The sequence below is a fragment of the Megalobrama amblycephala genome, linkage group LG7, assembly GCF_018812025.1.
Source record: "Megalobrama amblycephala isolate DHTTF-2021 linkage group LG7, ASM1881202v1, whole genome shotgun sequence".
NCBI lineage: Eukaryota > Metazoa > Chordata > Actinopteri > Cypriniformes > Xenocyprididae > Megalobrama > Megalobrama amblycephala.
Window position 1 is genome coordinate 29,749,352 of NC_063050.1, and position 24,320 is coordinate 29,773,671.

At 35.2% G+C, this 24,320-nt stretch overlaps 1 protein-coding gene across 1 annotated transcript in view; it reads left to right on the plus strand.

The window, feature by feature from the left end:
• The window catches only part of prkx (protein kinase X-linked), a 55,311-nt gene extending 46,715 nt beyond the window's left edge, over positions 1 to 8,596 (plus strand). The window contains exons 6-8 of the mRNA XM_048196947.1: positions 913 to 970; positions 3,799 to 3,876; positions 6,053 to 8,596. Of these exons, the coding sequence (XP_048052904.1) occupies positions 913 to 970; positions 3,799 to 3,876; positions 6,053 to 6,178 (262 nt within the window). The 3' untranslated portion in view covers positions 6,179 to 8,596. The remainder of the gene's footprint in view (positions 1 to 912; positions 971 to 3,798; positions 3,877 to 6,052) is intronic.
• The last annotated feature ends 15,724 nt before the right edge of the window (positions 8,597 to 24,320 follow it).

The window sequence follows — 24,320 nt, forward strand, 5'->3', positions numbered from 1 at the left end:
GGTTTTTGAGGAAAACATTCCAGGATTCTTCTCCATATAGTGGACTTCAATGGGGTTCACTGGGTGGAAGGTCCAAATTGGAGTTTCATTGCAGCTTCAAAGGGCTCTACGCGATCCCAGACAAGGAATAAGGGTCTTGTCTAGCGAAACGATGTCATTTTCTCAAAAAAAAAAAAAAAAAAAAAAAAAAAAATGAAGACACTTTTTAACCACAAATGCTTGTCTTGCACTGCTCTGCGATGTGCCATGCGTGACGTAGGCGAAAGTACCGCGGTAGGTCCAAAAACTTATTTTCTCCTCCAACTTCAGAATCCTTCCACCCGGTGAACCCCACTGAAGTCCACTATATTGAGAATAATCCTGGAATGTTTTCCTCAAAAATCTTAATTTATTTTCGACTGAAGAAAGAAAGACATGAACATCTTGGATGACATGGGGATGAGTAAATTATCAGGAAATTTTCATTTAGAAGTGAACTAATCCTTTAAGTTTATTTCTTTAAAAAAAGTACATCAAATGTTCCATTTACAATTATTTACATTTACTCTTTTAGCAGACACTTTTGTCCAAAGCAACTCACAAATGAGTATTACAAAGTTGCAGATATCGTTCAGAATAGTACAAACAGAATAGTTCAAACTTTAATGTAACTTATTGAAATGTGCCATAAACTGTTTCCGACCACACACAAATTCCTATATAATTTTTTGAGGACTTATTTCAAAATGCTAGTATGCTTATTTTATATAGAAGATTTCAATACTGCACATTTATAATGCTATGATGCATAAATTCACTTTAATTTATGCCTTGTGCATCTTACCTTTTTGTTTTGTGTATTAAATAATTAAATGTCTAAATCATGTGCCTTTTTAGCATAGTTATTCTCATATAATGTCTTTGTTTGTCTAGGGACCTAATCAAGAAGTTTCTGGTAATTGACCGGGCAAGAAGGCTTGGAAACATGAAGGTAAGCAAGGTGTTAGTAACAGATATTTTCTATAGTGCTTGTATGGTTGAGCAAGGTATTTCATAAGGCTGGGGCAATACATCAATGCATTGCGAATCGAGAAATGATTCTGGATCGATTCTGATCATTTCCGTAAATATTGCGATTCTCTCTCAAATTGATTCTGAGCTTAGTTTTCAACAGCAGATGGTACTGCATGCTTTGGAAACAGCCATACTCTGCTTCCTTCCGATTCCTTACACACACCCCTTGAACCTTCTATAAAATAATCATTCATAAAGTTCGAAAAGGTTGAAGCGAATTACAAGGGTGTTTGCAGCGGGTTGTTTACTTTAACCCTTAAATGCATGACTGTTTCGCCAATCATTCTTACATATTCGGGTCTTTATCGACCCGGATCTATATCTAACACTGAAGGATCTCTACCTGTCGTGATAATATAAAACTCCTCTGATATTAGAGTAACAATTACAGAAGAATAAAATAAATCATATTTTGTTACCTTTTGGAGCTTGAAAGGGCTCCGTTTGAGCAGATGTTTTATGCCATCATCACTGTCCTCGTCAGAGCTCATTTCCCAGTAAATTCAGCAAATAATAGGCTAGTTTTATGTTTGAGGTCACAAATATGAGCCCATTCACGATCTCAAACATATTCTCAGAACTATATAATTTTCAGCATCTTCAAAATCAATATTTCAATCGCTAACAGCTTCACCAGATCCATCCAGTAAGAGTTACAGTCATATTTGATTGCGTTCATTACTTGCTCTGCAGTAAATCGCTGAGCCATTTCATGTTTTTCTTATTATTTCGTTTTCTGTCTGAATGAGTCGTCACTTCAGCATTGTGTATCAGACATTACCACCTTGTGGAATAAAGGTGAATTGCACTTATTCCGTCATCTAAGATTCAATTATTGTTGAAAAAATATACGTACACTCATACACACATCGGGTCGTTTGTGACCCTATACAATTTTTACAAAAAATGAATACAAAAATAGGCATTCTTTTATAATTTTATGATTTTTTTTCTTGTTAAATTCTTTATAATGAATTGATTGAGGAATACCAAGAAGGTTGATGTCCAACTTTAAAAAATGAACGAGGAGGAGGGTAGTGAATGACGTCCCGGGTCACTAAAGACCCGAGGTATGCATTTAAGGGTTAATCTGGCATCATAAAAGCATTCTGAGGTTCAAATACATTCTCAGACTCAACCGAATGCACGGGCCCTCTTCTTCATGAGCATTTGAGCATGCAGTTAAAAATAGCTTAGAGCATCATCCGCTGTTAAAAACTAAGCTCAATTTGCGATGCATTTGGAAAATATCAGAAATGATCCACGAATCATGATACATTGTTATATTGTATTTCAGCAGGAATCAGCATCTGGGATATTTTCTTTGAGAACATTATATTGATGATACACTCTTCTTTCTGTCCATATGGGCTCTTTATAGTCATATCACATTCAAGGCCAGGCTGAAAATCCATGAATCATCTAATAGATTAAACTCTTTCTAGGCCAATTTTGCATCTTTAAGTAAATAATAAGACCTTGATTGAGTCCTGGGAGATCTTTCTCCCAAAGGCCACAGTTGGCCACATGTTTCCATTTATGATAAGGAGGCTGCCTATCTGCCTAGAGGAGATGAGATGAGGCTCTGGAGAAACTCCCTGGACACTCACAGAGTGATTCAACTCTCCCACTATACCTCCCCTCCAACCCCCATCAGACAAGGTGGAATGAGAGGAAAGAACTGCAGACAGAGCCCTTGTGCAAAATGTCTCTGCATCTCTAACTTGAGTAATTCAAACAGTTGCAGTTTAATGGCAGTAACTTTTCTAAATTGTCCTTCGAGAGGAAATAATTTAATAACTGGCGCCAGATGAGGTGGCAGCAGTGCGCCAGGCCTGTTACGCGTAATGTGATGCATAACGTGACAGTGATGTCATGGGAAGTTTGTGAATGGTTGCGTCTGAGCGTCATTTTCCCATTAGCAACAGTTAATTCTGTTATAATTCTCTGCATGTGAGGTAAAAGCTGTGCTGAAATGTATATCTCATTGTTTTTTTTTTTGTTTGAATAAATTATGATTTATTCAGATTTCCTTTTTGTTGTCAAAGCAGATTCAGAGTAGGAGACACAGATGGCAAACTTTTTCAGAAGAAATGTCACTTTGAGTGGACTTCCCAAGCTAGATGTTTCTGTTGTTAATTTAGCACTATTCTTTCTTTCTTTCTTTCTTTCTTTCTTTCTTTCTTTCTTTCTTTCTTTCTTTCTTTCTTTCTTTCTTTCTTTCTTTCTTTCTTTCTTTCACTCTATTCTCCTCTCACTCCATACAATGAGAGTTTGAGAGGCGGCAGCCCAATCACAGCTGTGTTTGCACTGTTTCCACAGCAAGGCCAGGTCCTGCTGGCAGCGCTCATTCACAAGTGCAGATATCTGTTATTCCACTTGAGTGGATGTCACAGTCCTGCAGTGCAATGCGTGGCCCAAATTCTGAGCTTTCTAGAAGACTCCAGTAGGTTTGCATTGTTGCCCCACTTTTCTTTTCCTCTCTAAGAAACTAAAAAGACAGCACAGTGGCTGAAAAGACTGTTTAGTATAAAATGGATTCAAATGAGGAGTGTAATGTTCAAGATCAGATCTAAAAGTGTTGATAAACATATTATTCATTGTAGCACATTTTAGGTTTTTATTCTTGTCACAGTTTTAACTGTGATGGTTTGTCTCAAAACGTACTTTATTCTACCTTAATGTTAATTTAGTTATAGTAATCCATCACATTGTTGTGTATTATTTTTTTCCATCTTCTTCCAGAATGGAGCCGATGATGTGAAAAAGCACAGATGGTTTAAGTCAGTAGACTGGGAGTCTGTGCCCTGTAGAAAACTCAAGGTAAGCACCGTACATCTGTTGTATAGATTTTTAGGATATGCCTTGTGATTGAAGATTCATTTAATACCACTAATCATTTTTGTAAGATTTCCAAGTCATTACTGACCACATAACAATGGCAATGCCGCTTTAAAAGTAATTATATTTTACTCATTTACTTACTTTACTGTTAATATTACATAGTCAGAATATTCATCAAGGTTTACTAGACATATTGCATAGTTTCTCAGAAGTCTTTGGTAGCTGGACAATGGGAAGAACAGTATACACTACCAATAGTCAATTATGCCCACCAAGGCTGCATTTATTTGATCAAAAATAAAGTAAAACCATAATATTGTGAAATATTATTATTTAAAACAACCATTTTAAGTATATTATATTGATATATTTTAAAATGTAATTTATTCCTGCTATGACAAAGCTGTATTTTTAGCAGTCATTACTCCAGTCTTCAGTTTTACAGGTCCAGTTTTTTTGGACTCAATTCCGATTTCTTTCCTCCCATGTGGCAAAGATATAACCCACAAACACGTAAGCAGGAAAAAAGCACATGGATTCCGATATTTTCAGATCGGTTTCTGAATCGGATATCTCATATGAATCGGATACATGCGTTTTCGTCTGCCATGTAAGCGGACAGATTGGATATTCCCATCAATGCGTACGTCATTGAAAACCGATGATTGCGAATGATGTCAACTCCTGTGTACACCAACCACGATCACACTCTTTTTCAATGGTGCAATAGAGGACGAAGGGTCAACCCATTGGAAAGCAAAAGCTTGTATTATCATTTAATCTGCATCCATTGCTGTTTTTATGGGTCACTTTTAAAAGAAGATGTAAGCTGGTTGTCAAAAAAAATCGGACATAGTCAACTAATCAGAATTGGGCATCAAGACCTGCAGTGTAAATGTGGCCTAATATGCTAATTTGGTGCACATAAAACATTAAAGGGTTAGTTCACCCAAAAATGAAAATGATGTCATTAATGACTCACCCTCATGTCGTTCCAAACCCGTAAGACCTCCGTTCATCTTCAGAACACAGTTTAAGATATTTTAGATTTAGTCCGAGAGCTTTCTGTCCCTCCATTGAAAATGTTTGTACGGTAGACTGTCCATGTCCAGAAAGGTAATAAAAACATCATCAAAGTAGTCCATGTGACATCAGTGGGTTAGTTAGAAGTTTTTGAAGCATCGAAAATACATTTTGGTCCAAAAATAACAAAAACTACGACTTTATTCAGCATTGTATTCTCTTCCGGAATCCTTTCCATTGAATTGATTCCATTGAATCCTTTCATCTGTCGGCGTTGGTAATGCACTTTTACGCTGTTGTTTTTGGCGATTAGGACATCCGCGACATGCACACTTACGCACCATTTTAAAAAATATAGCAATACCAAAATACAAACAATGTAGAATAGCTTGAATACAGCGTGCGTCTCCCTCAGACTGTAAACGAAGCTCGGGCGCACCGGATAACGCGTCAGCAGCATCTTACGTCAGCAGCGTCACTGCGGAGTTGTGAATCCGGATTGACAACAGACCCGGAAGAGAATACAATGCTGAATAAAGTCGTAGTTTTTGTTATTTTTGGACCAAAATGTATTTTCGATGCTTCAAAAACTTATAACTAACCCACTGATGTCACATGGACTACTTTGATGATGTTTTTATTACCTTTCTGGACATGGACAGTATACCGTACATACACTTTCAATGGAGGGACAGAAAGTTCTCGGACTAAATCTAAAATATCTTAAACTGTGTTCCGAAGATGAACGGAGGTCTTATGGGTTTGGAACGACATGAGGGTGAGTCCTTAATGACATCATTTTCATTTTTGGGTGAACTAACCCTTTAAAATCTTATTATTATCAATGTAAAAAAAAAAAAAAAAGTTGTGCTGCTTAATATTTTTGTGGAATTCTTTGGATTCTTTGATGAATAGAAAGTTCAAAAGAACAGCATTTGTTTGAAATATAAATATTTTGTAAAATAAGTCTTTACCGTCACATTTGATGAATTTAATGCATCCTTGCTGAATAAAATTAGTAACTTCTTTAAAAAAAAAAAAAAAAAAGTAGTGACCCCAAATGTTTGAACGATACTGTATATTTAGCTGTATCTGAAGCTTCATTAATGAGTTTCTCTCCTTCCTGTGACAGCCACCCATAGTTCCAAAGGTATCTCATGAGGGTGACACGTCTAACTTCGACACCTATCCAGAGGATGAGTGGAAGAAGGACACACCTGTAGCAGCTAAGGATCTGGAAATTTTCAAGAACTTCTGAAAGGAAATTCTTTTTAATGACACAAACGACAGGACTTGGTAGAAGATAATGAATTGGAGCTAAAGGTCCATTCAGGGGACATTAAAAGGTCATAGTTGCATTAATATAGGTATGTCTTCCCTGCTTGTCCCTGAGTCCTGCACACTTGAGAAACAGAAATAGACTTCTTGTGATCACCATTATTGTTATCATAATTATCGTCAAACGAATAAGGAGGAAACGGTTTATCACTTCAGCATCTACTAAGTAATGAATAACATCATTCAACACAATCTGTCTCTTTATATTATGCAAAAATATCATTTTAAATTAGCAATAACAAGGTTCTGCTCAAGGTTCCTTTTGCTGGATCTAGACAATGACTTCGTTTATACAAAAACATGTATGGCCATGCCTTTGTTATGACTTTGTATCTTGAAAAGCTTGCTGAATCAGAGCTTTAAGTCTGACAAATTTTCTTTTCTGGTTACCTGAACTTGTTGTGTTGATCCTTTCCTCCTACATGGTTTATCTATGTAAGACCTGTTTCACACCGCACACTTGAGCAGGCCCATCAAGAAAACAACAGCAGAACTGCAACATTGTGCTTTTACACTCACAGCTTACACTAACAAAACTGCAAGTCTATATATATAAAAAAAGAAGAAATAGTCACATTTCTCGGTTACTATTATGAATATTTCCTTTAATAACAGCCAACAATTTTAAAATTGTCATTTTTTTAAATTCATTTAAAATTATTACAAAAAAATAGAAATAGAATTTATGTTAGGTTCCAAATAGTCATTAATATACACCGAACAGATCTCACACTGCTTAAGTCTCCTGAATTCTGTCATATTTACTAAACACAAAGTTCTGCTTGTGTGCCTACATTTCGATCGAGCCTTGACAGATTTTTTCCCCCCCTCTCTTCAGACAATAGTTTGTTCCAGTATTTTATTTGAATACTATAACCTGTTCATATGTATGGAAGCCCATTTCCAGAACATAAGGGGAAAAAATGCATTGGCAAATCATAATTATGACATACTATGAGGGGGGAAAAGTAGAAATATGAAAAATTCTAAATTATGAGATTAAAAATCATAAGTGACTTTGACTTGACTTTGAGTCAGACTTTTATAATTTTTTTTTTAATCTCAATATCAACTTTGTCATGACTTTTTATCTCATAATAGGTTTCGACTCATCATTTTGACTTGTCTCATGACTTATCTCAATTTCGACTTCATCTCATAATTATGATTCATAATTTTGACTTTTTGTAATCATTTCTACTTTTTATCAAAAAAACGTTATCTCATAATTTTGACTTTTTTGTCAATTGTGTATATCAAATTATATATTTTTTTCTTAAGTGGCGGAAATGGGCTTCCATAGATATGAGAAAGGGAAAAAAAGTGTTCTGTGTGAACGGCCCCAAAAATCCAAAGAGCTTTTTAACACATTCCTGCCAGGATGTCGTACTGAGAATACCAGGTAAAATAGAGGTACAGTAGCACTTACCTAATCAAACTTGACCTCACAAACCTGTAGGTAACTAATAAATCTGCATTAATGCTTGTATTATCAGATGCCTGTTCAAATACTTTGGCTGTTGTGCTTTATGGTGTTTTATATGTTTAATAATTGGTTAAGTGCATTAACACTTAAAAAAAAAAATTACTAGCCAGGTGTTTTCTAAAGTTGCCTTGCATTGATATGGGGGTGAATTTAGCAAACACAGTTTACATTGCTTTATAATGCCACTAAATACACGGTTGGCATATTGAAAGCCTTGCATAACGGGAAGAGAACTGAGTATGGTGTGAAATGCTTTAGAAATGTAGCTATTGTGTGTATGTTCAAAACCATTCTTTCTGATTCTGGAGTTCCCTAGTTTTTTGTAACTGCTTTTGTTTGAAGCAGTTATCTATCATTGTAAAGTGTCTACTGAAAACCATTTATTAAGATAATTTCTTGAAATTGCTGTTCTTTTTAAATTGCAAATGCAATTTTGTACTAGGAACTTGCAGATTTCATATGGACTTTACAGCTGTTACCATCTTTGGATTTTTCTGTTATTATTTGTATGTTGTTGTACCCTGTGTGGATGATTTTTGCTGTATTCTCAGTTTTTAGTGTTTTTTTTTTTACACTTGTTTGAGAAAAGATTGTATTTTATATTATTTGCAACAGCAAAAACTAAAATGAAGTTCTATGAACTTAAAAATTGACAAACCCAGCATAGGATTTTATACTGGTTTTTAATTAGGTTTTGTTTTAAGTTTTTCAGTACTTTTCTTTTATTGCCTTCTGAATATTTTTGGTGTATTTGAGATGGTACAAGTGCAATGTTAACTTCAACCAAGCTGTTATGGAAATCTGCAAGTACTATAACCATGAAAATAAACTGAACTTTTCATGTGGGCAAAACTATTTGACTAATACACCTACTGCCTGTTATAACATTTCAGTGTATGCTGACAAAGCTTGTTGAGGTCTTTTTGAGATGGGTTGGACTCTGTCTGATGGCACTAAGCCATACGCTCTTAGCAAACTGATTCAAACCAGTCTCTGTAACCTTTTAAACTTTGACTAGCTTAGGGAAAATTATTAGACAATTTATTTTAAGTGTCTTAATATATTCTCATTTTCCTATATACCCAAGATTAAGTGTTTTCCACAGTTTGATATGCTTGTATTTCGTTCTTTTGGTCCCTTTATAGTTTACTTTCCTTAAGTATTAATGTAAAATGTATATTAAATGTACATTAGCAGTTAACAGACAAATTAGCATCACTCCTTCCCTGCAAAAGCAGATGAATGATCTCATCCATTGAGACTATTGCATTTTTAAGAGGTTATTTCATTCTCTAACCCCTGTGGTTAGACTTCACCCATAGTGAAATGTTCAAACATAACTTTCTTTCTTCGCTCTGCTCCTTGTAAAATCCGACTACAGTTTAAACATTTTAATGACATTTAGTCCTGTCAGACACACCACTGGGACAGACTAATTTTACTTAATAGTTCCCTTACGGTCTTCTAAATGCCCGCACGATAGATCTGTCCTCAACCTGAAATGGTTTTTAATGTATGGTATGTATTGTGTGCACACCTCTGCACTTTGGCAGTTTTGTGTAATATATTCCCACATGTGACAGGAAAGCAGAAAAAACACTTTACTCATAAGACGTAAATGACATTTCCATTTAACACTAAGACTACAGTGTATTCAGCTTTGTGTACACTCATCTGTGTGTGTTTGGGTTGCTCAAATCCAACAAAATTTCGATGCATCACCCGTTGAAAGATGTTCTCTGAAGCTGCGATGTGAAAAGTTGAAGCTGCTGTTTCAATTCTTAGTACTGTCAACACAGCTCTTACCTGATGACACTTTTTGGCTGAGTCAGGGGCGCTGAATGATGTTCTCTAATCTCCCTTTGTCCCATAGTGGAATTGTTGGTAAAGAAGACTGATTTTGTTCGTTTATTGCATCAGGGTTACTTTATTTATTAGGAAAAGAAATTACAGGGCCAGTGCTGCTGTGTTGGAAATAAACCTGATGTGAATTTGCAGCTTGGAGCAAATAACCTTGAAAGTTGCTGAGTGTGTTGGAGTCTACTTCATAATAAAGAAAAAAAAAGCCTACAAACCTATCATTACACCCTCGCTCACTTAACCCTTTACCTACTGGAGTAAACGGGTCAAACCACCCCAAAAACCTCCATTTAGAGACAAAACTCTATAGGGCGACACCTTGTAAAAGCAGGTAACCACAGTGATCAGTGCATTCAAATGGCTTTAGCTTCTGATCACATCAAAGAGTCCTGTTGTCAAACCACCACCACACCCTCAATGAGATATTATCATAGAGGAAACCCCACCCATCTAACAGCTACACCTCAAGCTTCCTTCATGTGCTATCAGACATCAACAGCTTCTCAAGTCGTATTAATGACTGGGAAACTCTAAAATAATTTTGATACCAGAGTTTCTAAATTTGACAGGTCATAAACTCTAAACATGGCGGAGGAGAGAAATATTGCTGTAGCAAATGTTAAGTTTTTTTTTTTTTTTTTTTTTCAAAACAAATACATTGCTTTATCTTGCCATTACTACGGAAGAGGATTAGGGCCAAGCAATAATAAAAAAATAAAACCATCTCGCGATTAAAGTTGTTAAATTTTGAGAAAAAAGTCGAAATAAAATGTTGAGAATAAACTCGTTAAATTACGAGAAAAAACTCATTAAATTTCGAGAAAAAGGTTGAGATAAAATGTTGAGAATAAACTCGTTAAATTACGAGAAAAAACTTGTTAAACTTCAAGAAAAAAGTCGAGATAAAATTTCGAGAATAAAGTCATTAAATTACGAGAAAAAAGTCATTAAATTACAGGAACAAATTCGTTAAATTATGAGAAAAATGTCGTTAAATTTCGAGAAAAAAGTCGAGATAAAATGTTGAGAATAACGTCATTAAATTACGAGAACAAACTCATTAAATTACGAGAAAAAATTCGTAAATTTAATGACTATTCTCAACATTTTATCTCGACTTTTTTCTCGAAATTTAACGACATTTTTCTCATAATTTAACTAATTTGTTCTCGTAATTTAACGACTTTTTTCTTGTAATTTAACAAGTTTATTCTCAACATTTTATCTCGACTTTTTTCTCGAAATTTAACGAGTTTTTTCTTGTAATTTAACAAGTTTATTCTCAACATTTTATCTCGACTTTTTTCTCGAAATTTTTTTCTTGTAATTTAACGAGTTTATTCTCAACATTTTATCTCGACTTTATATATATATAATTTTTTTTTTTTTTTTTTTTTTACAAAAGTTTATTTTACTGGACCTTATAAATGTGCAGTACAGTGAATGCATACATAGTATAGGTAATGCTGGTTGGCAATGAATGGGAATGAATTCAAAATCTAAATATATTCAATACATTTTAGCTTTAAAGGTGCCATCGAATGTTTTTTTACAAGATGTAATATAAGTCTAAGGTGTCCCCTGAATGTGTCTGTGAAGTTTCAGCTCAAAATACCCCATAGACTTTTTTAAATTAATTTTTTTAACTTTTTAATTTTGGGGCATAATTAGAAATGCGCCGATTCAGGTTGCAGCCCCTTTAAATCGCGCACTCTCCGCCCCCCGGAGCTCGCACTTGCCTTAAACAGTGCATAAACAAAGTTTACACAGCTTAATATAACCCTCAAAATGGATCTTTAAGTGTTCATCATGCATACTGCATGCATGCGTCGGATTATGTGAGTATTGTATTTATTTGGATGTTTACATATGATTCTGAATGAGTTTGAGGCTATGCTCTGTGGCTAACGGCTAATGCTACACTGTTGGAGAGATTTATAAAGAATAAAGTTGTGCTTATGAAGTATACAGACTGCAAGTGTTTATTAATGAAAATAACGACGGCTCTTGTCTCCGTGAATACAGTAAGAAACGATGGTAACTTTAACCACATTTAACAATACATTAGCAACATGCTAACGAAACATTTTGAAAGACAATTTACAAATATCACTAAAAATATCATGTTATCATGGTTCATGTCAGTTATTATCGCTCCATCTGACATTTTTCGCTATTGTCCTTGCTTGCTTACCTAGTCTGATGATTCAGCTGTGCACATCCAGACGTTAATACTGGCTGCCCTTGTCTATGCCTTTCATAATGTTGGGAACATGGGCTGGCATATGCAAATATTGGGGGCGTACACCCCGACTGTTACGTAACAGTTGGTGTTATGTTGAGATTCGCCTGTTCTTCGGAGGTCTTTTAAACAAATAAGATTTATATAAAAAGGAGGAAACAATGGAGTTTGAGACTCACTGTATGTCATTTCCATGTACCAAACTCTTGTTATTCAACTATGCCGTGGTAAATTCAATTTTTGAATCTAGGGCACCTTTAATAAGTTTCCCCAAGAAATAGGCAATAATGTACCTGGTGTCCTCCATGATTCCCATTCTTTCCAACAATAAAGCACTTGAGCGTGTCAAACTCGCAATTACCACTTCAGAAGTGGGGAAGTAGGAAATTTACGAATGCAGCATCAGACGCCTTCTTGTCTTGCTAAACTAAATATGACATAAAAGGCAGAAACTGTTGCTAGATTGGTGACACTTTCCTCATAAAGCATTACAGGAACAAATGAAATGTGTTTTGTTGTGAGAACTGTGTTGGATAACCGTATTATCTAGCATAGTCTGTCGCACTTTAGATGTCTTGAACTTCTCAGCTGTGTCCAACAAATAAAATCATGCTAAATTAATATTCAATTCATTGTAGTAAAAATGTTAGATAATTTTATTAATGATTTAAAGACCAAAAATTGTATATATACAGTATGTGTTGACATTGTGCACACAACAAAAAGCTATTAGTGGGCTACACCAAGTAATGTCCATCTTTTGAAAGGGAGGAGTGTGTATGTGAACGTGATTCAGATACTGGATTTGGTTTGTATTTGGCTCTGATATGAACTTTTTCTGTGCAGATGTATCATGTGCAAGTCTTTCACTGATACACACCTGTTAGTACTTATAAGGGAAGCTCACCATCTGAGAGTTTGTCTCGGTCAATTGAAAAACAGTGATGGTTTATTCCAGATTTGGATCACAGTCTGTCTCCTGGAGGAGCTTTGCATTGTTCAGATCCAGCATGATCAGTATCCAGTGCTGTGAGTGCACTGTCAGAAATAGGGGTACAGTAGGAGTCCATTTCTGTCCCCCAAGGAACAATACACTAACGTACCCCATAGGGCTTATTATTGACCTCAATATGTTTGTACATGTTTCTTTTAAAGGTTAAGGTACAATATCAAGAGACAGCCTCTGCTAAGCCATTTTTTTAAAATCATTTTGACATTCAAATTAAACAACAACTTTAAAAAAAAAAAAAAAAAAAGCTTAGCAGCTGTCCATCTTGCCGGGTGTTAAAATGAACACTAAGATGTTATTTGAGATAAGATTGAAGTTGATTGACTTTGGTGACACCTGATGATAAACAATATTGAAGGAAAGAGAGAAAAAAGGTGTTAATTAATGTTTTCTGGAAAGTTTTGTTTCAAGTCACCATGAAAGAGGTCAGCGTTTGCTTTAGTTGGGCTCTTGACTCTTTATTTTTAAATTTTTCTCTGGTTTCCAACTTTGTGTTTGTAAAGCATTGATGGTCAGAGAAAATGATGATGATTTAATCAATGGATGGCCTTTTGTTTAGTTTAAATCCTGACCGTCTTGTTTTTTATATTAATGTAGCTCCTGTGATTTTACAGCTATTATTATTATTAAGAATATATAAAGTGAAAAACAATAACTCTCTATCTACTGATCATTGACTTTTGATGTTTTTGTATGTTTTTGTATAGTAATTCTGATATATTTGAACACTTAAGTAATTACTAGAATGATCACTTTAGATTCTGGTAGTTACAAATATAGTATTAACATTACTATCCAATACTTTACAAAAACCTCAAAAGTTTACAATTACTAGAAGTTCATGCTTTTCACTTTAACAAAATAATTAGTAATTCCTTCTTAAGTATTTGATAATACTTCATCTTACTAGTGGGTTCCAAGACCTACTTTAGAATTAATTATACATTATTCATTATTCACATTAATTACGAACATGTATATAGTAGTTCTCTAGAATGTATGAAAAAAACAGTAGTTACTGATTAGCTAATAGTGAGCTACCACCTTAACTGAGCACTATTACTTACTAATTAATTCATCAGAGTTACTTGTTAGTTAAAAGTAGTTACTAGAGTGTTAATAATGCATTACTCATTGTTCCTGGAATTATTCATTAATGAAGGATCAGTATTCTAAAGTGTTACCAATTAATGTTAATAAATAGAGTCAAGAGCCAACTAAAGGAAATGCTTTTCACCATCATGGTGACTTCAATAAACTTTCAAAAACATTAACATCTAAACATCTGTTCATTCTCAGTGCTTTTGTTGATGTATGACAGAAATCAAATCAAACTGGTTATTAAGTGTAATAATGTTTAATGGCTGGAAGTCAGGTAGTTGTTGTGTCTCTCTCTTTTTCTCTTGTTTTTCTTCAGTGATTCTGCTTATTAACATCAGGTGTCACCACTAATTGTCAATCACCATCAATTTCAATCAATTATCTCATTAACTTTAACACTGCTTCAGTGTTACTTTTTAACACCCGGCAAGATGGACTATATGGAATGTTTAAAAATGCGTTTAAAATGAATGTTGTAAAATGTGAAAAGGAAAAGGATTTAATAAATTCTGATTTTAATTCAGTGTGTGTGTGTGTGTAAAATATAAATATCTCATTATAGTCAACGATTGTACGCTGTCAAAGCCAATTTTGTACCCTTTTTGAAGGGTCAATTTTTGTACTGTTAGATAAAGGTACAAAATTGTCACCAAAGGTACAAAACTGTCTCTTAGTTACAAATCACAAGGGTACAAATTTGTACCTTTGAGGGTACAACCCCAGTGACAAGCCATTGTACCCCTAAAGGTACAATTATGTACTTTATTTTCTGAGAGTGTATATATATATATATATATATATATATATATATATATATATATATATATATATCTTTAGAAATATACACAACCATGGAGACATTTTAGCCAGCAAAAATTAAGATATTTTAAGAAAGTTCTTTATGATGATAAACAATATTGATGCGCTTCACATCAATTAAAGGTTTCTCATTGAATGCAATGGGTTTACCTGTCATGTAGCTCAATATCAACATCTGATGACACTGGAGTAAGAACAGATTCTGGCAAAGTATTAACTAATAAGTTCAAAACAAAGTGCATCTGTTTCTCAGAGATAGTTTACTATCCCTTTAAGTGCACCCATTGGGAGCTGCTTCTTGGCAATTAAAGGTGCTTTACATGATTTCAGGCATTTTACTAGCTTCCACCATTTTGCTAACTTTAATTACATGCACTCTCTCCAAAACTAGGCCTTCCAAAGACATGTCAGCAAACCCACAAAATGATTCACTAAATTCCAAAAACATCTATGAAACACGATGAATCAGACAACAAACAAATCATTAGTAGATATGTTAAAATGCTTTCTTCATTTCAAGCTTGGTTGGGAACATACTTTCTAGAGATTTGTTTCAAGTAAACAAAGAAAGCAGGCAGCTGGATAGGGTAACAGGAATAATTCAAAGAGCATCTGTTTCCATGTCATGAACTAATTGCATTTCTCAGCTCATAATATCAATATCCCTGTTCCCTTTAGCCGATTAAGGAAAACACATAATCTAATGTAACTGCGTTTGCAGATTTGGAGAGGGTTACTGATCAAAAGAGGATTTAACAGATTTATATATTTAGATTTATATATATCACATTTGAAACATCAGGCATTTATGGCTTATAGAATATTATTATGTATTAAAAATATGGAGCGCATACTTGAGGTCATATATTTAACAGTCATTTTGACCAAACCTTTAATTTTTAAAAATGTTTTCAACTGTTTTTATCCATACAATGAAAGTCAGTGGGTTCCAATGTTGCCCCTTATTGGATCTTCTTTTGTGTTCCACATCTAAAACAACAAGAGGCTAAGTAGAACAATGACACAAATTTCATTTTTAGGTGAACTAAGGTGTCAGTGAAACCATGTGGCTATCAGGCACAAAACCCTGTCAGTACAGGGGGCAGTTAAGGTCAGCAGATACATAAAGACCATATCTAGGTCAGCCTAGATTCCCTATTTTAACACCGGCAGTGCTGTAATATTTCTTGATTAACCAGCTGTTGTGTGTAACGGCAAGTGAATTTGGAGCAGGCCTCCACGGTGATGGTCATTGCACAAATATGCTTACTCAGATCTAAACGTCCATTTGCAGAGCCTCTGGGGAAGGAGTGAACTGCACTGTAGCTCTCGTGATTACAGTCTAACGGTCTGATTAGAGGGGAAGATGTTGCATGGAAATGAGAATCAAATTAGAGGGGATCTTCTTGCATGGAGAAGTAAAAGATCTAATTGAAATGATATTACACTGGATCTGCATCTTATTCAAGTGGTGGATAAGAGCAATAGAGGAGACTTTTATGTGATCATATATTTGTGATTCATGGCTGTAACTGTCAGAATGTTTCAGTATCATTATGATTTGGACTCGTACAAAAGACTGATTGGAAAAGCCTCCACTTAATTAACTGTAATGCTTTTCTTTAGGCTGTACTTTATTGTTCATCCAGTGTTGTTTTGTGTGAATTGTTAATGGAATTTGATCTGACTTTATTTAGACTTTTACAGAAAAGCAGACACACATGTATGACACAAACAAATCATTTTAACGATTGTTTTCCCAAAGTCTTCAAAAAACTGCAAGGCTCTTATAAATGAATTGCTTGGTGGTCAGTCTGCATCATCAGTCTGACTCTGCTTGGTTGTTAGTCAAAATGAGCAACTGACTTATTTGAAGATTTGTTTTGTCTCGTCTTTGTTCTTGTTTGTGAGTAATGGAGTCAAAATTTTTGCCTATGAAAACAAGTTTAAGATCTATACACCAAAAGTATGTCTTTGGGTATTGCGCTTGGCTATTATTTAATGCAATGAGTGCCACATTTTTAACACATCAAGTGAAAACAGTAAAATGTGTTGCAGACCACTGCATTCTGTTTCATTCTGTATTGAAAAGCAATCTGTGTAAATGTGCTTTGGCAAGTTGTGTTGCTTGTAGTAGCAAGAAAACTAAAAAATATAAGGATAGCACTTCAAGCTTGAATTGCTCCAATGGAAGGAAAAACCTTTTTTACAAAATTAAATGTTTTAGTTCGTTATTTTGTACAATTATTGCTTCTTGTATCCTCTGTGTTTTCGTGCTTGCCACTTGAGGATGTTGTGAGAATCTAAATGCTGCTTTATTTCATCGCAGCAAAACACAAAGAGAATTTCTAAAGAAGAATCCAAAAACTTAGTGGAAACAAGGATTGGATGGAACAACCATTTGACAGTATTATGACCTACAAGCACAACATCTGATAGTAAAAAAAAAAAAAAAGGATTATATACATTAAGCACTTTGCTTGTAGTTTTTAATCAGATTTTCATCATTTGCTCTTCCTATGATATGCTTAATTCTCTCTGTTGACATTTGCAAGGCCGCATTGCAGTTCAGCCAATCGCATTCAGATCTGCCTTCAATTCAGTATGCAACGCTCGCTTTTCACAATTCAAACAACAACCAATGGATAAAATCAAGTCCCTCTCTACACTGTTTCTACCTAAATTATTTGCAAATACATCACAGTATGGAAGTAAAGTCAGTCATGACTTCTGTTTCATGCCAACTATAAGAAACAGAGACAATACAAGAAGATGGATTTTCAAAACAAGAGCACTTGAATTTTTCAAGGGTGCACCAATTTGACATCTGTGTCAAGAACTGTGGTCTGGTACAGGTGTTATCTGGCTATGTGGATGTGGCCACATAATGCACCTAGAATGACAGACCTCTGGTGTGATGTCATTATAATCTGTGTTTGTATGACTTTTAATCGTACAACATTGAAAAATGAATGAGCAGGCAACATATTTCAATACTATATGCAAATACAGAATAATATGAATGCGGCCATATAAAGTGTGATAAACAATTCTACAATATAATTCGATTTAATCATGGTGAATTCAGTGTCCCATATCCCAGCTGTCATTCCTTTTATAAGCCCCTATAAAAGCCCCTCAGTCCTTGACACACTGACATGCTCAACAGGCACCAGTAGACATGTGAGTCATGCCCTGGCAGAAGTGAAGTGTATTCTGGCATAGTTTCCAGGAGATGTCTTAGCTTTGAGAGAGGAAACATAAAACTAAAGCTCATGGCTGAAAGACAATCCAAAGATTTATCATACCATCAGCACACTGCAAGTTTAAGCACTGCCTAAGGCCTTCCTATCAGCCCATCTTGTTACTGAATGCAGTTTCCTTTAAAATCAGTTTAGACATTTCCAGGTCAGTGATAACAGGTTGATTTCATTTCTTAACAGATGTATGTGTATGATGACGAATTATTTGATACAAACACTTTATAAGGATTTACTGATTCAGCTGTCTTCGGTTTTACTTTAGCTTGCTAAATAGCTGTTGTGTCCCATTGAGGAGATTCAATGAAATCAAGAGAAGAAAATAGCTAATAATTTGCTTATACCATGAACCCTTTGTAGCCCTTTATTATGCAAGTTATTATGCAAACATGGTGTCCCATAAAGGTCGACCCCTGTCATCACCCTGTTATTACTGCCTTGCAGGTAAACTGCCATTAGGTCACCATCTCTTTCCCTTGTGAAGTGTGACCAATGACATCTTATTAAAGCCTTTGCTTTTGTAACTTCAAACATCAAGTCATTAAAACAGAGGTTAGGAGTAACTATGGCTGGCCTTATTCTTCATACAACAAATAATAAAAGTGAACTTAGAGAAGTTTCTTGTTTGAGAAAGGTTGGTCTGTTCCATTATTGGAATTGGAAAATAAACCGCCAAGTACAATTAAGGCCTGTTCACGCTAAGTAGAATTTTTGGTGAGAAAATGTGGCACAATACACATTTTCATTTGAATGAATGCTGTTAATGCATCTGTTTGATGACTGATATGAACAATTGCATGCTTTAAAGGTGGATCTTTGGTCACATTTTCAGAACCGTTGATGTTACTTAACTTAGTGGTGCTCACAAACAGATTATTTTGCTATGCAATAGCAAAGGAAGAATCCAGAACTGACTATTTTGTCTCTGTCTTCTTGCATTTGGTGGTGTTTGACAAACACCATAGCGAATACAAAAAAATTAAAGGCTATAAACACTAATTTCTTTTTTTTTTCTGTGACAAGCATGTGTTACAGACAGAGAGTTGCACAGCACTTTGTGTACCGGGTTTACTGGGGTATTTCTACTTTTCTATAAGTGCCAATTACTGTCAGAGAGTGCAGTATTTTCATTCCGCCCCCTTCCTGTTTTTACACATTTATCTGAACATACAAAGACAAATTTTAATGCAAAACTGCACACAGTTTTTGTTTGTGTGAACAGGTCTTTACAAGCCCTTTATGAACTTGATTCAGTTGGACAAAAACATCCATTTATCTTTTTAATATGTCATGTGAATGCTTTAGTCCAGGGGTGTCCAATCCTGCTCCTGGAGGGCCACATTCCTGCAGAGTTTAGCTCCAACCCCAATTAAACCCACCTGAACCAGCTAATTGTGGTCTTACTAGGCATACTAGAAACTTCCAGGCAGGTGTGTTGAGGCAAGTTGGAGCTAAATTCTGCAGGACACCCCTGCTTTAGGGTACATTTACATGACAACAATGTACAAAGTTCTTTTCTTTGTACAGATGACAACGTTCCGCGAAATGATTGGCGAAAATTACTAAAATGCTGTATTATGTATGCTGTGCATAACCTGATATTGCTGAGTTCAACATGTTCCTGGGTCAACATTTTTGTTGATCCTGGAACAACATTCAAATCAACCAATCAAAATTGAGGGACAAGTTTACAGATTATGTCAAGTTTAGGCTTAAAATTATGAATTGGTGCTTCTACATCAGTGTTATTCATCCATCATTTCCCTCTGATTTTTGGAATAACTTATGGGTAGGGTTAGTTTTAGGGGTAGGAATAGGGTTAAGACTAAATTTTCAGACTAGAATATTGTTCCAGGATCAACAATATGTTGACCCAGGAACGCATCTAACTTAGCAATATCAGGACGTGCGTATGCTGTCACTTTGTAAAGAAAGACTACGCGCCTGCGCATACGCATTATTTTACAGAGCACTCGCGCTAAACGCACATGCTTAACCACCTTATTTTTACACTTTACTGTACTTTGATAATCTTCTCATTATTTCCCTATATATAGTGGCTAATAAATCTGAAGTGTCGCACATTCACAGAAAACACCTTACTTCTGTGTTGAAAAATAAGGTGGATAGACTAAACACGCAATACGCATGCACATGACGTCACCGTTTTCACAGATTTGCTTTTTTGCAGTTTACACGGAGATTACAACAGTAGCGTTTTCAAAAACGTGTACTTTGAAACCCGTTTTCAGGCCACCAAAACACCATTGTTGTGTAAACGAATGTCCAAAACGCATACAAAGTTTTCTGTTTTTAGTTGAAAACAGTGTCGTGTAAACAGCCCCTTAATCTGACTTAAAATCGTATTAGTCCTAGTTTTGCAAAGTTTGACTAACAGACCTGAATAATGTGAAAAATCAGCAACATTTCTGTTGTCCATTTGCTCCGAAAGGCAAAAGTGACATGCATATTATTGCGCATATAATTGTAATTGATGTCAAATAACAGTGAGGTGATTCCAATAAACTGGTTTCGATTCTGATCATCGGACTGTTGCTGGGGTTTTTGTGGGGGTTTTTTTCCTTTCAAATATTCTGGGCTGCTGTTGAAAGGACATTCCGATACACATGTCTTGCTTTCTCACTCATGAAACAGACATCTAGTTTATCTCATTCCAGAAGCAAAGGGTCAATACTTTACAACTTTAATTCAACACTGGCTGTCAGTGTAGTGATATGGCAACCTCATTAATGTCTGCCACAGGAGGAGATAAAACTAATTTAAAGTATGCTTCCAAATTGTATCGTTTATATCATCATGTTGATCTACACTAATGAGCAATTTATGAAATTCACTTAAAAGCTCTGTTATTTAATTACTCTCCTATAGGAGCTCCTCCCTCTGTGTGTGGATCCTATCAGGGTCTCTTCCTCTGGGGGTCAAACAAAAATTTCCACATTCTTGCCTTTCACTGCATTTCTCCAAAGGAGTCCATGTGGATTTGTTTAGAGGTACATCTGTTAAAAATCCAGATTCTCTCAGTTACTATTTGACAAGACTTCAAGACAAGAAGTGTTTTAAACAATTTGCAATGTGTGATATCAATCTTTACAATGTTAAACAAGTAAGCACTCAGAATTTGGGATTGCAGGTTTATTTACTAGAGAAAGATAGATTCAAACCTATTTTTTTTTAACAGTTAGCAGTCAGAGAACTAATGTATTTGTAGACCATATCCGGTGCACCCCAAGAAGTCTACGAAATCTCAGAAATCGTTCAAATTAAAATCACAATTTAAAACAACTGCTCTGGAAGCACATCTGAAATACCTCTCGGTAGGGATGGGTACCGAAAACCGGTATTAAATTGACCCCGGGGCTAAATTTTGAAAGACCGGTGTATCGATAAGCTCTGACGTTAACGGTTCTGCTATCGGTACTGGAGAAATTATGAAGAGAATACATGTGCATTTATTATTACTATATAGACATTATCTTGCAGATTCTATCTCGCCAGAGTCGCCAGCTGTTTCTATATGCAATAATATTAGGACATTTGTCTATGATGCATTTTTGCTTTCGCAAGAAGAGAGATCGCGCTCACGCAGAGGAGCTACAGCGCGCGCAGCCGCTCACATGAAAGCCCTGTTTAATGGTGACGATTGAGGAGAGAACTGAAAAACTAAACGTCTGCATACACTTTAGGCCTGTGCTTTGATATTAAGCTAATTTCATTTTTTATTTTGATGTTGGCTTTCAAGGATCATCAGAAAGAAGATATCTAAGGTAAAACTATTAAAAACTAGCCGCGTTTCGTCTAGCACACCTTCATTCTCTCCACGGCTGCGCGCGTTCCCTAAACTCAAACTTAACGTAAGAATCAGCACAGTCGGTGATTTTTGTAAAATGCAGTCTTTACTGTTGCTAAATTGCAGTAAATGTTTGAAAATTATTATCAACGTTTAAAACGTTGAAAGCACAATAATCCGCGCAAGAGACGTTGTTCCTCAGGCTGAATTGCGGCGCGCGCTTCAAAACGGATCGCAAATAGACAAACAAATTAGGCTACACGTTGGGCTTCAGGTGCACGTCCAAAAGATCAAATACACACAATAGTATGTTAAAATGACCGGACTAGACTGTGTTTAGCTACTTAAATGCAGTTTATATCGGAAGTGTACATGAACAGCTGGGAGAAAATCCGATGTGTGTTAATATATATTGTCTTAAAGTGACAGCAGTCATCTTCTGACAATTATGCCATCAGTGTTAATCAAACAACAAAATGCAAAGAGAAAATTACTCACAGCACTTCTTCTGAATATAGTTAGCTTTAATGAGAGTTAAATCTATTAATTTATACTGTGAAAACCATGCAGTGTTATTTTACATTTGGTTACTTTACTTAGATTTCTTTTATAGGCTAGGTCTATATTACTTACATGAACACAAGAACAAATGAAAGCACTTTATTTCATTTGTGTCTTTGTTTTATTGTATTTGGCAGTTTGTTTCTTTGTTCATGTTCTTACTGTATCTTATATAAAACACCAAAAATGCCAGACACTATATAATATAAAGCAAAGTTAATTCAGATTATTTTATATATATATATATATATATTTATATATCAAAAAGTACCGATAAGAATACCGTTAAAGTACCGGATCGATAAGCAGTATCGGTAAGAGTAGTAATACCGTTAAATCCTTAACGATACCCATCCCTACCTCTCGGTTTATCACCCTTTGGTCTACAGCAGATGTTGAATACTGTAGGTCTGTTACACTATTTAGTGATCCAGTTTATGTTCAATTTGATGTCTAAGAAACATCTCATGCCTCTTACTGATTTCACTGGGCAGAACACCTAAAGAAGTGTCTGGGGTTTTTTGGAGGTGGTTGTTTTGAAATGCATTCTTTGAATGTGTTCTCCAGCTGTAGAGTTAATTATGTGAGCAGGTTTGTGTTTTAGTCATTACTGTTGCTACAGGTAGTTGTTATATAATCCTGCACTTACAGTAGAGCATTTTATATGCTTAGCATCTGTTTGTGATCTGAGCCAGACATGTTGAAAATATGTTACACTGTGTAATCTGGGGTTTCTGGGATAATACTGATTTATATTCTCTCTTTGACCTAAGAGATTTTCCAGTCACTGGGGTTCAACATTTGCATCAATTAAGTTTTGTTACCTTGAAAAGTCCAAAAAGTCATAGCTGTAAAAATATAGCATTTCTCGTTCTTTTCAGCTTTTTCAGCAATTTGTTTTATCTTCAAAAGTTGTCTACTTTTCATAGTATCACTTAAGGGACATCAATTTTAATTTTTCTTTTCTTCATTCTTTTTGCTTTCAGGGATTTTATTAATGAACATTCTAAGCTTTTCTCCCCCACATGTGACAACCTGGAAAGAAAGGTATTAATTTCAGTGCCATTCCACAGATGGTCTTCATTAAAGTGTTTTAATCAGAATACGCAGGGTCTGCTTCCAGTAAAATCCCTCTTAGAGGACACAAACTAATGTAAGACCTGGAAAAGGCAGTATGGACTTCTATAATTTCTCTTGCCTTTAACCTATAAAGAATGTGCCAGGGCATGTTTAGTTAAGTGTGCTATCACATTCAGTAGTTTCCACATACCTTGGCCATGATTTCTCAGTACAGTTCTGTGATTTATTGTTATCTTATATCACAATAATCAAGACCAGGTGTTATGTTCCAACTGACAACATGTGATTTAGCTGTTGCAGGAAGCAGTTCATTACCAAAAGTGGGGTAAAATGCATTTGTGAGTAAACTCGTATAAAGTTTGCCTGCCTGAAGATTCAAATGCTGTTTTGATGGACTAGTGAAATACAGAAGATCTTTCCTGCCCACTAAGACAGATGTGTTGGTAGTGAAGAAATCATCTTACCGTCATTGCAGAGAGATTGCATGTGCTATGAGATTTATTTATTTTTTATTCTGGGTAAGATTAAAAGTATTAATCTCTAATATGAGGAATATTTATCAAACCAGTTTTTGTCTAACAGATAAGTGTGCACTCTAAAGGAGTGCTGTGCATTTTTTCGGGTGAATCATTTGCCTAAAGCTTGATTATGCGACTTAGATACGCAGTGTTTTCCTACAGTTTCTGGATAAATATTGATTCAGCTGAAATGCATTATGAGAGCACTGGAAGAACATCAGAACAGTTTAGACTTAGTCTTACTTTAGAATGTATTGTCTTTATACAAGCAGCAAACACATTTCTCAGAAATGTCTTAATGTAATTCTTTGTGATCTT